The 13,763-nt window shown below is 30.0% G+C and overlaps 1 protein-coding gene and 1 long non-coding RNA gene across 2 annotated transcripts in view; both read right to left on the bottom strand.

Annotated features, from left to right (window-relative positions):
* Positions 1-13,763, bottom strand: part of LOC306669156 — a 1,049,088-nt gene that overhangs the window by 691,150 nt on the left and 344,175 nt on the right. The gene's annotated exons all lie outside the window — the stretch shown is intronic.
* Positions 1-13,763, bottom strand: part of TECRL (trans-2,3-enoyl-CoA reductase like) — a 101,747-nt gene that overhangs the window by 74,353 nt on the left and 13,631 nt on the right. The window contains exon 2 of the mRNA XM_079153021.1: positions 4,341-4,392. Coding sequence (XP_079009147.1) covers positions 4,341-4,392 — 52 coding nt within the window. The remainder of the gene's footprint in view (positions 1-4,340; positions 4,393-13,763) is intronic.

Below are 13,763 nucleotides of genomic sequence, written 5' to 3'. Positions count from 1 at the left end.
AAGTCATACCAGATTCCAGTTTAGCAATGTCTTATACTTGTTGGCAAATATATTAAATTCAATATATAAAACTGAATTGATTTTTAAATATTTCTTGTAATGTAGTGCAGCAAAATGTACTTTTGTGTTTTTTTATTTTATGAAAACTGAAGAACAATAAGATTTTGAAAGATAGTATAATAAATGCAAAAATATTGTGATATTATTTATTTTTTTCTTTATTTATTTTATGTATTTATGTTTTATGGTACTGGGGATTGAACCTGTGGTGTTCTACCACTTAGCAAAATCCTCAGTTCTTTTTAAATTTTTATTTTGAGATAGGATCTCAAGTTGCGTAGGCTGATTTTGTACTTGAGGTCCTGCCTCAGTCTCCCTAGTAGTTGGAATTACAACCAGTATACCTGGATATTTCTATCCTTTAAATAATTTGTATAACTGTCAAAGTAAAGACAGTTTTTTAGAAAGTATATTTTTTAAAGTTTTCAACTGTGCCTAGAAAAGAAAATGATCATGGTCAACCAATCAACCAATCCTAAAGCCTTAATATAGCTATTACAATTAACCGTGTTATTGTTAATTTCTAATTACAGAGTTATACATTCAGATATTTCTAGGATTTTCTAAATGTTCTTGGCTTCATTTATTTTCTAATTAATAGAAATGGATCCCTATCACATAAACAGAAATTCTGAATCTAGAATCAAGTTTTTACATAATGGTTATGTGTGTCTACTATGATAAACAAGCAATAGTTTTCTTACAAGGTGATTATTTATACCCATAGTGGTTTAGTCACCTTTTTTGACCCTTTGACCAAAAGACCTAAGAAGAACAATTTTATAGGGGAAAAGTGTAATCCATGTTCACAATTTCAGAGGTTTCAGTCCACAGACAGCTGGTCCCATTGTTCTGAGCTCAAGAAAAGGATTTCAGGATATGGCCACTAGGAAGCAGAGAAAAAGCTCCGTTTCTCCTCCTCCTACCACACTCAACCTACCTACAGCTACCACCAACCCAGTTAATCCACATTAGGGGAATAATGCACTGATTAGTGTTAAACTCTCATAAACAATCATTTCTCCTGTAATCTTCCATGCATTGTCTCACAAGAGCTTTTGAGGGACACCTAATACCTAAGCCATAACAAATAGATTAAACTTAGATGTCAGTTTCAGACAATAAATATACCTATTACATTATAATTATTTTTAAAGTGCAATCATTTTGTTATATCTTTCTACATTTCAGTAAAAAAAAAGTCATTTTCAAATATCGTCACTTCTACAATTGAAGTATTCCAAGGGTGATTTAATTTTTAATGTATTTTTAATTAATTTTTATAATATTTTGTTAATTAATTATAGTTGTGCAAAATAGTAAAGTTCATTTTGAAACAGTCATTCATGCACTGAATATAATTTGGTCCATTTTAGTCCCCAGGACTTCCTCTTTCCCTTCCCTTTTCCCTTCCTCTATTCCCCTTCCTCTACTCCATTGGTCCTCCTTCTATTTATTTATTGATTTTAAGTTGGTGCTTCAGAAATATACAAAAAGTGAAATACAGTGTGGTAAATTCATGTATATACACAGTGTAATTGGTCAATTTTACTCCTCAGTTCCTCCCTTTTTGCATCCCTCACCCCTATACCCTTCTTCTACTCCACTCCTCTCCCTACTCTTGTCCTTATTTTGCTTCCTTGTTTTATCATAGAATTCAAACATGAAAGAAAATATTTGACACTTGACTTTCCCAGTTGGATTTGTTTCACTTAATATGATGTTCTCCAGTTCAATCCATTTACAGGCAATGCCATAATTTCACTCTTCTTTATTTCTGTATAACACTCCATTGTGTATATATGCTATAATTTTCTTTTATCATTCTTCCGTTGACAGGCACCTGGGCTGGACCTATAACTTGACTACTGTGAATTGTGCTCCTATAAACATTAATGTTTCTGTTTCACTCTGTACTCTGGTTTTATTTCTTTTGTATAAAAACCAAGTGGGATAGCTGGATCAAAAACAGAGTGGGATCAAAAAAAGAGTTCCATTCCTCATTTGTCAAGAAATTTTCATACTGCTTTCCAAAATGGTACAAACTTTTATCCCACCAATAATGTTACAGTGTATCTTTTCCCCACCATTTGTTATTATTTGTCTTCCTAATGATTGCCATTATAACTTGAATGAGATGAAATCTCAGCATAGTTTTGATTTGCATTTTCATGATTGCTAGGGATAGTGAACATTTTTTTCATGTATTTGTTGGCCATTTGTATTTCTTCTTTTAAGAAATATCTGTTTAGTTCTTTTGCCTATTTATTGATTGAGTTATTTGTTTTTGCCATTAAGATTTTTGAGTTATTTATATATTCTGGAAAATAATCCCCCAGTGGAAGAGTAGCTGGTAAAGATTTGCTGGCATAATTTATAGGTCATTGATCCACTTTGAATTAACTTTTGTTGCAGGTTGAAAGATGAGGATATAGTTTAATTTTTCTAAAACATATAGTTACCCAGTTTTCTCAGCATCCTTTGATAACAAGTATATATTTTCCCATTATATGGTATTGGCACCTTTAACAAATATCAGATGACTATATTTATGTGAATCTGTCCCTTTTTCTTCTTTCTATTCAATTGGTCTTTGACTTTGCTTACATTCCACTGCCATGCTATTTTTTTTGTCACTATAACTCTGAAATCACTTTATTAGAATTGGCTTAAGTGATTGCAAAGATGGCAATTTAATTTCTAACTTAATTTACTTATATTTATGATAAAACAGAAATTGCTCTCAAGAAATTCATTTAAAATAGAAATAAACTAGCAGTTGTTATAGAAATAACCAGAGTATTAAGGCTTAAATGGATTATGATTAGATGTAAGTTTCGAGTTTGAAAAACTCAATGATTGAGAAATTCAATATTTTAGAAAATATTTTCATTCAAATGCAGAGAATTTAACTCTCATGACGAGTTAGAAAATTAAGCCATGAAAAACATATATGTGTATTATTGCTTTTCTTTTTTGCTTCAATATAATGCCTTTTGAGCTCATTTTAGCATATCTTAACCCTAAATATCCTTATGTTAAAATATCACTACTTGCCTTTCTCAGAAATTTAAAACTGCGTAAGCATATTTTGAAAAATTCTATTTCTTCCAATATATGCCTGTTTGTTTTCATTCTAAATTCTAAATAGATGTTCCCCAAAACGTGTATAATTTTTTGTTACATTGGCTGTTTGGATTGTATAATCTTCCGTATGAGACTTTTTTGAACGCTAATGACAAATCTTCTACCTTCACTGAATTAGTCAGTAAACCTGGGGTAACATTATATATACAAAGAGTATTCAGTAAGTATTCTATAGTTTTCTTAAAAGAAAATAATGAAACTTGTCCTTTTTTCTCTTCAATATTATTAAACATTTTGATATATAATTGTCAACTTCAAAATTACTTTCACAAAATAAACATTGTTCAAGAAAGTCCAAAAGTTTTTTAATTGCTCCCTAGCAAAACTCATAGGAAATAAACACCACAAATGAACACCAGTTTTGTGTCATGATTTGAAATTATAATCAATGATAGTAAATATACCATTTTGGTGAGAAATACTCATAACAGGAGAAGGTAGGCATGTATTGGATCATCAATAGCTGAAAAATGTCTGTACTTTCCGTTCAATTTTTTCTATGAAAAGAAAGTGCTCAGAAAAATAAAGTGAGTAAAAAACAGGTTTCCCAGTAATTACACTTTTACAATGTTTAACAATTACAATAAACTTCATTGAAAATGTATAAAAACAAAAATCAAATGTAAGTAGACCAAATATAAATATTTTAAGTAAATTGTAATGAGTCCTGTTTATGAGGTAATATAGTTATTAATAAAATTAAATAATATAGTCTACATGTTTCTATTAAGAGTTTCTATGTGGAAAAAAATTGACCAGTATAAATAAATGAATAAAATTGTTGCTTAATATTTTATTTAAATATAAATATTTCACATCAGTTAATGCCTATTATTCTGTTGAATCAAAGAAATTTAATTGATGAATAGAAATTATTTTATGACAAAATAAGATAAATGGATAAAATCAATAAAATAAAACTAATAATCAAAAGTAAATCATAGAAGAATAAAGCATCAATTTGAGAATTAAACACAAAAATATTTACAGTGAAGAATTAATCATTTTTTAGTTATCTGTAAAAATATGGTTTCCATATACTCTATCATAATATTTAACTTATTCTCATAGATAAATTGGAGCTGTTTTGAAAAAAATATTAATACATATTCTAAATTATATGTAAAACTTACATGCTTTATGAAATTTTTCTTTAACATCATGAATAGTAGCTGTCTGTGTCACCTGAAAAAGGAAAAGAGAAAACATAAGAAAAAGTGTTAGTTTTTTTCTGTACATTAAAGAAGGAAATATATTTTAATATGAATGAAGCATACATTTTTATAAAGTAAGCATATTTATTTTATTTACATTTAATTACTACATTTAATTATACATTACAATCAATAATATATATTTCAAAAATTATACATGTGGATATCAATAATTGTGTTATTTTATGAGTTTGATCAAAATTCATTTCTAAAACATATTTTGGAATTTTCTCTATCCTAAACACCCACTATCTGTCTTCAAAACTCATGAAATTATCAATCGAAATTATGACATAATGCACAAAGGAGCATAAGGATGTGAAATTGATATATGTAGACAATAGAAGGAAATGTTTATGTCAGACTTCGCTTGTGAAAAAGTCCCTTTATAAGCCCCATGTTAAAGTAACTAAAGTCTCCAACTAAATACTTGAAAGGTCTATTAAAATACATTCAAGATATATTATTTGAATCCTTTAAATAAATAGTGGTTTGATCAAATTTTTAATTTTAATTTACTAAACTTGCTATTTCTAAATTATATAAATAAATAAAAGAAAATTTTAGTCATTTAAATTAGAAAATTATTGAAGATGATATTTCCATCCAAACAGCTCAAGCTGTTGTAGTGCATTTTGACTTTTTTTACTTTATTCATCTCAAACTCATAAAGGGAAATTTCCCTTTCCTGCCTTGCATTGTCTGAATATGCATAGAAATTTAATGAAATATTTGTTGATCATACAAACATGTGATTTACTTATTTATTATTTGTAGTATATTAAAGTCACCTTATCACTATTATGGAAGTGTTAAATGAAAAATGCATAAATAGTTAAGCACATAATAATTCACCAGGCAGTTTTTATTAATATTATTATATTTCATTAGATATTTTATTGTGCACTAATAATCTAATAATAAATATATATTACCATTTTCTCTGGTTTAATAAGATGATGGACCAAAGATTCAATAAGTTGGTCAGGATTATGTTTTTATTTATTTTATGTATAAGATCAACTTATAATAAAACTGTAAGATTTAAGTGTTCTGCCATGATATTAATTCCCATTTATATTAGGAATCTTATGAATATAAAATTTTTAAATATTTTATATCATTTCTATTCTCTGGAAGAGTTTAGGAAATATTAGAAAAATGGTCTATAGAGAATATGATAAATATGTTTTTTGCAAATTGTATTTTTTTTTGAAATTTTGATGATTTACCTCTGATATTTATTTTTTAAAATATGACTTATTTTAATAGTCTCCATTGTTTTATCTCAATTATTTATTCATTCAGCACTGTTATATGTTACTTCCTCTAACAGGTTAGCCTCAAACCTATGTTTTTCCTAGAATAACAAATATTTATCCATCAGTTATTTCTAGGGCTCCCAAATTTTGAAAACATTTTCAAACCTCTCAATTAGGATTTAGTGTATGTTCCTTTAGCACCTTATGAGAGTACCTTATCCTGTGTTTACATGTTGTTGGTTCAACCTATAATGATCTGAGACAATGACCTCCTGTGACTATAAATTGTGTGTCAACGATTTTTATTCTGCAAAGCACATAATGAAATCTTAGCTTTTGTAGGAGTAAACAATGAATCTGTGCAATCTCAAAGGAAAACAGAATAAGAATTGATGTTCCTTAATCAGATTGGCAACATCTTTCTTAAATGGAGAAGTTGCTATATTTTACACTATAATAATTTGAACAACAGTCTTCTAATTCGACATAGGAATTTTTTTATTTTTCTAAAAGTTGAACTCCTTTAGGCTAAGATTGTTTTCCTGAAAGAAAACTACATGTTGAATAGGATTGTATTAAAACTTCTAATGAAGTTTTTTTAAAATTTCATTTGACTTTCATGTTAGAAAAGTGCTGATCTGAATGAGTCTTTGAGATCTGCCCTTTCTAGAGTGCATTCAGACAAAAATATCAGAAAAAATTAACCACTAAATGATTCAGACATCTACTCAATTAGCCACAAGACTGTGCTTATCTGCTCTTTCAGTCCTTTAGTTCTACCCAGAACACAAGGAGAGGAAACTATGATAATTAACAGAGCACATAAGACCTTCTGATTGCTAAATTGATGTCCCAGTAGATTCATCAGGGAGTTTATTCATAATAACTTCTACTTTTTAGCCTGCTTTTCAGCATCTTAAAAAGGACAAACTATCATCACCATAATTTATTCATTTTCATAAATCACAATTAATTACACAAATGGGAGAAATAAGTATTTCTGCATTGGGCCCCCAAACTCTCTTTATTAATGTTAAGTTTCCATCAGAGGAAATTGAATCATAAAATAGTAAGTAGAAAGGTAAATTATGTTAGTTGACCCCAAAATTCACTTTTAAATTTTAACTGAATGTTGTTGACATTTGGTTCATTACTACTTTATCCCACATTTAATTCCATGGACACAGAAAAAGCTTTTCACATTCAAGAACTTAATCAAGGTTCTGGCTGAATTTACCTAAATGAAGTTCTGTTTTAGAGAAACATTTTCTTGTACTTAGAGCAGGAAGTTCCCTGACCCTCCACCCAAGGTTTTCCACATAACGAAAGTTGCTTTCAAAACAAAATTTTTTTCCACCAATGACCAGATCCAGGAGCTGCTGTCCTGCAACCACCACTTGTACAATATTTCAGGACATGACTGAGATAAAATCTTGACCATCTTTTGTGAGTAAAGGGTCTGGTGCAGATTGACTCAACACACATGTACAGATAACAACATCAAGTGACAACTCTTGTGCCAAGAGCAAAGAACTGACAAGATGTATGCAAAATTCCTAGATTGTACAAGACATGTGGTTGTCAGTCTGCATAAACCCTCTTCTTAGTCTATATAAGCTCTACTCCTTGTGCATTGGGAGAGCCAGTCAGGAACCCCTGCCCTGTGCACTATTTCCCTTATGCTGAAGCATAAATACAATAAAACTTCATTTGTTTGGTATTGTCTCGCCTTGATTCTTCTCTCAGAATTGATCAAATTAATCCAAGACTCTGCTGGTAATAGTAAGAGTAGTACTGTTAAGAGCTAAGATTGCATATCAGTTTTCTAAAAAGTCAGTTTTTTAAAACATAGAACTACCTACTTCTTAAAAACTCAAATATTTTCAATCCATCCTATTTTGAAGATTCTCCTTCAAATATATTTCTTGTTTCACTTTATGGATAAGGTCAATTTAAGTGGTTTTTGGGAAATTGAAGAACTGTGGCAAATTAATGTATTTTATTAAATATTTGTTCTAATCCTCATCCCAGTTCTTCAGGAAGTGATGCTTGCTGTTGTTGGACTTGGCATTTGGACTTATTTTGATCAGTGGAATGTGGGCAGTAGAGAGTATCTCCATTTCAAGCCTTAGTTCTTGAACGGCATTTTATGTTTTTCCATAAAACATACATATCTGGAAGCAATTGACTTCTACCAAGATGAGTATGTATCCTCAAAACTGTTGATTTATATTTCTTGAATTTGTCCTCACACTTATCTATTAAGGATCTCACATGTCTTAGAAAGCGAATCATTTCAACTAAGATTTTTTTTCAACTGAGCAAATAAGTTAATAGATTTTGAATGAAGAATCATGATGTCTTATATGATCATAGTGAATTAACTTTAGAACATTAATTTTTTAATAAATGTGCTTATTCTAAAGAGCCTTTGGTTTCTCTTACAGATTTATAATTGTTCAAATATTTGTTGTCCCTTACTGGACATGCCTCCCAGAGAAACTATTTTCTATCTTCACTGTGTTGAACTCAGGCATAGTTATGTGACTTGATTGTCCTGTGAAATGTGAGAGGAAGTTATACATTTATCATCCAAGTAGAAACTTCAAGAGGCAGCATGTAAGTTTGCTACCACTCTGCTTGTTTTGTTTGGAAATTAACAATCATAAAGACAAGAACTGCTTAATGAATTTGGTTCCAAAATAAAGAGAGCTCAGTGCAAGGTCACAGTTCATCCATATTTGGCATATCACATGAAATTAAATATTGGTTTTAAACATTATTGATTATTTGAAATCATTACTGAGTATAATTTGAAAGGCACTCTTATTTATTATTTATTTATATATTATAAAATACTAGGTATTTTAGGCATAATCCAACCTAATATCCTATAACCCTGAGAGATAAAAATTTAAAATAAATTTTTAAACCTAATTTTAAAAGGTCACTTCAAACTTTGAAGTGATAGTCTTGTATTTTTTTTTTTTTTACCTCTTTCAAGATTTATGTTATAGTTTTTAATGTGTGGATAATGCGGAAGGAGCTCTCAGCAAAAATAGGAAAATAAACATTAGAGAGTTCTTATTAATGGATTGCTTGATATCAAACCACAAAGACAGAGGCTATGATTATTTCTGCCTCATTGACTCAATGTTCTCGTAAATGCTATTACACATTGTCAGCTACTGAAAGTGATAGTGATACTTTTCAAATTTAACTGTGAATATTGCATGCTCACAAAAGAATTCATTCTGAACATTTAAACAAATTCAGAGTATTTTTCATCTTAAAGAACAATGAACATTCAGTTTCAGTATGTTTGAAATTTTGAAAAATGATTGAAGATTAACTGATAGATGAAGCTTTACCACATTTACTATATTACCTTGGTTATCCTGTGTAAAAATAAGTTATTCTTTATGTAGAAGGCTAATTTTATTAATGATTTATCCTTATTTTCACAATTGAGAATGTATACCTCAATACCAAGTTGTTTTCATAGCTGCAAACTTACTTCTACAATTGGGTATTCAACATGTCTGCAGGGATATCTCAACTAAGCTCAAAATTAAATAATCAGAACTACATGCAATATATGTTGAGCTAAGAACTACTTCTACTCTATTAAATTTCTCATTTTCTGAGAAGTTTCATAGCTCTATTGATGTAACTTCATATATCTAAAATCAGCTCATTTCTTCTGCTTTTTACATTCAGTGTTACCTGCTAGAGCCAGAAGTGGTTGCACATCTCTTATCCCAGTAACTCTGTAGGCTGAGGCAGGAGAATCACAAATTTGGGGCCAACCTCAGCAACTTAGTGAGCAGCCCCCATCACCCCCTGACAGCTTCTGACCTCAAAATAAAAAGGGCTAGGGATCTAGCTCAGCGTTAAAGTGCCCCTGGGTTCAATCCCCATTATATAAATATATATACTTACATATATATAAGTGTATGTATGTGTGTATCTCTCTCTCTCTCTCTTTCTCTCTCTCTCTCTCTCTCTCTCTCTCTATATATATATATATATACACACACACACACACACACATAGCAAATATTTATATATATTTGCCAGAAATTCTAGTGTATATTAGACACTCACTAAATATTCATTAAAGAGTTAAAAACCAGTGGATAGATTATCTAATACAGTTAATTCGTAATTGCCTTATGTGAACGATAAAATATTTTGTAAGTTTGACATAGAGTTTTAAATGACTTTGGATGTTGAATGTATACAAAGAATTAAGTAGAAGTATTTGACAATGACAGAAAAACTTCTTACATCTCTTTTTCTTTGTTATGGATGATTCTGATGATTAAGCGATCTTTAATGATGAACTGACAAAATTGCAAAAGCAATTTTAATTTGAGTTTAATCATATGTACCTGTTAGAATAGTCTAGATCATGCTGCAAAACTCGGTGGTTTAAAGTAGCCACTTTTATATTCCATACACATAAGACAAATACTCCACAGACTAGTTAGTAGTATATCCTTCTGCATTTATTTCACTTTATGATCTAACTGACAAAGGAGTTATCCTCTATAACATTGTCTCTTTCTAGGGCAGACGCTTCCAGAAAGGTCATGAAATGTTTAATTGTTAAAGCTTCCCTGTGTTAACAAATTATGTCTTCTACCTGCATTTCACAGCAGAAAATAAATCACTGCAGTGAGATAGGCAAGTTTTGTCCTAACATGTTCCTATGTGATGACCAGTCCAGAAAAATCCCAAAAAAACAAAGACTGAATGTTTTCTTTGATAAGTGAATGATGATGTATAATGAGGGGGTGGGGGTGGGGGAAGAGAGAAGAATGGAGGAACTTTAGGTTACAGAGAGGGAAATGAGAGGGGAGTGGTACGAAAGATGGTGGAATGAGACAGACATCATTACCCCATATACATGTATGATTCCACGAATGGTAGGAATCTACATCATGCACAACCATAGAAATGAAATGATGTGCTCCATTTGTGTACAATGAATCAAAATGCAGTCGGTAAAAAATAAAAATTAATTAAAATTTTAAAAAATATTAATATTTACAGAGTCCACCCTTCTGATCATCTCATATTTGGTATAATATTCTTTATATATTCAAAATACATACTCCATATTCTTGTGAAAGTAGAGTAAAATTCCTTCTGATCATGATATCCAGCTCAAATTCCAGAGTCTCTTGAGTTGCCTGATTAGGAGTTCTCTTCCTACTCTGACATTTGGGAGCCAACAATGATTTGAGTGTTTAAAAAGTAACAATAGTTTTTAGTCTAGGCTGATAGATATTTTGACAGTAGCCTCAAACTCTTTTTTTCTTTTCTTTTTCTTTTTTTTTTTTTTCTCAGCTACTTGCTCAGCTACTTGTGCTGTTATGTGAACTCATTTCTTCTAGAACCCCTTGCCGAAGGCATCCTATGGTAATCCACTGGCAGTATTAATTTATTTCTACCCTTTTGTCCTAGATCAGCAAATTCACTTGTTTCATACTATATTTCATGAGTTAATTTAGGCAATACTTTTAGGGCTTATTTTATAATTATATAATTAATTTAATAAATATAAATATAATATAATTATATTAATAATTAATAATAAATAATTAATAATAAATATAATTATAATATAATTATATCACCTGAATTTTCACATTTGCAGCTTTTGATGTTTCCCTGTCAATGAATGATTAAGTTATTGTTGCTTTATTTAAATATTACACCATCACACCATTCCTAGTACTAAGTAGTGCACATGTCAAGATCATATAGGTATGCTTGACTGACAGACAGACCAAGACATCTTAGAATCTCAAAATAATAAAATTTGATTTGTTGATCATAATATGCATTAATCACAGGATCATTATTTTCCTGGTATCCAAATCTAGGACATAAAATTGAAAGTGTGCCCATCCTCTATTGGACCACTAGCATCTAAAAATAGTGGGAAGGATATCATTCCAAAATTTGCTTGACTCAAATCTGTGGCAAAAAAAAAAAATGACTTCTTCTCATGTTCTTTTATTTTTCAAAGCATATTACATGATCACACCTAGCTCCAAAGGGATAGAGAAGGGTGACTTTGACTGCAAAGGTGGGCATTTAATGTTCCTATGTGTGTGGGAAAGAGGAAGAACATTACTCCTAATCTCCCCATTACAATCTTACCATGACAGAAATTTCTAGGTGAGAAACTTACTTATAATTATATGTAATTTTATAAATTCTTTAATAAAAGAGATTGTTATCTGTGCCACCTTCATGAAGATACTAAAAATGGAAAAAAGTTTGAGAATATTTCAGCTCATTGAGAAATATTAGCTCTTAGTTTTCCTATCTTTTTCTGTTGTGTTTTTTTCTTCTGACATCTTAACAGAAAATACCTACAAATGTAGTAAAGTTATATATATTGTTAGTATATCAAACTCCATTTGTATCTGGAAGTCATGGGTTAAAATATGAATTATTAATATTCATGAATGAAATATTTTGATTACATGAAGCTTGTCTTACATTTTAAGTGTTTTTTAAATGTAACTATGTACAAATTCCTTAAGGTTTTATTTGACTAAGTTAGTAGATACAACTATGAAAGACTGCTAAGAAGTCTTAGGATCTTATTTTATACTTATCCTAAAAGAAATTCCAATATTTTATACTGGTTCAGGAAGATATGATAAAAATAGTCATGTTCAAATGATTTTTGTCAATAAATACTGGTGTTGCATTAATAAATTGTGGGCCTTTTCCTTGTGGGAAGTAAATATAAGTGACAAAATTTCATAATGTGAAAGTAGATTTTTTATTATTTTGTAGAACAGTCAATACATTATGCAATTCCAAATTCTATCATGCAATAAAATGTGGAAATTTTTTTTATCTAGAATATTTTTGAAGGCTATAGTGTAAGTACTATGATGTTTTTTCTGAGTCTTAAATAAAAATTCATTGTGCATGGTGTTTTGCTTTCTAGATAGCTAGCCAGATGGATAGAGATATAATGTCAAATGCATCTTTATTATTTTTGAATGTCTCCTTCGAAATTCTTGTCAAATTTTACTTATCAATGTTAAGGCACTGGGAGGTTGGACCTTTAGGAGGCGATTTGATGAAGAGGCTCGATATGTTAATCCAAGGGCATTTAGAAGTTGGAGCTCTCTTGGCTTTTCTGCTGTTCTGTCACTTAGGGATCAATGTTCCTGTTCTTCAGGGGATACAGTGTTCAAAGTGCCATCTTGATATGTGAGATGGAGCCCTTACCAGACACCAAAACTTTCATTGCCTTCATCTCAAGACCTTCAGAACTGTGAGAAATATACTTCTTTATAAATCACATCATGATATTATATTATTTTGCTAAATCTAACCAGGGTGAGAAGTTAAAGACATGAAGAATTGGAAACATTTGGAATATTATTTCATTCTCATCCTTTAATTAATTCTAATATATTAGATCAGTAAGAGAAGATAGTCATGTTTCAACCATTTTCCATTGATCCCAGAATAGACTAAGAAAATTATGCATTTCAAACATGATATATGTGTGTTTTTATGTGTTTGCATACATATGATGAAAAATTCAGTTTACTTGAAATGAAAGAACAGGACATAAAAAAAAGTCAATTTTCTTCTTTTCAAACAAAATGCAAACCTTTAATCCTTGATCAAGATATTTATGTCTTGTGTAAAATAACAGACACATGGTCATCTCAATTGATGCTAAAAATATAAAGCAATTATTTTTATATGAATTTTAGTGTTATTTCCACTGCTAATATAACCATGTAAAATGACCACAAAATCAAATTCTCAAATAATAATAAAAAATCCTTCCTCATTGCAGGATGGCAGGTAGCTTAGTCTCTGCTCCTTGTGGTACAGAAGTAGTAATTTTATAACACCATTCTCCTCACCATTGTGCAACTTGCTCTTTAAAAAAAAAATCATTTTCTTTTGAAAGTAGCAAAATTAATATTCAATAGCTCTAGAGCACATAGATTTCAAGAATACATTAATCCCACAGGCCTAAACATAGAAAAGTTAACCATATAATTTATAATTCAAGCCAAGATAG

Source organism: Sciurus vulgaris, assembly GCF_902686455.1.
Source record: "Sciurus vulgaris genome assembly, chromosome: 9".
In the NCBI taxonomy this organism is placed as follows: Eukaryota; Metazoa; Chordata; class Mammalia; order Rodentia; family Sciuridae; genus Sciurus; species Sciurus vulgaris.
The sequence above is the reverse complement of the archived record's forward strand: the minus strand, read 5'-3'. Positions and strand labels throughout refer to the sequence as shown.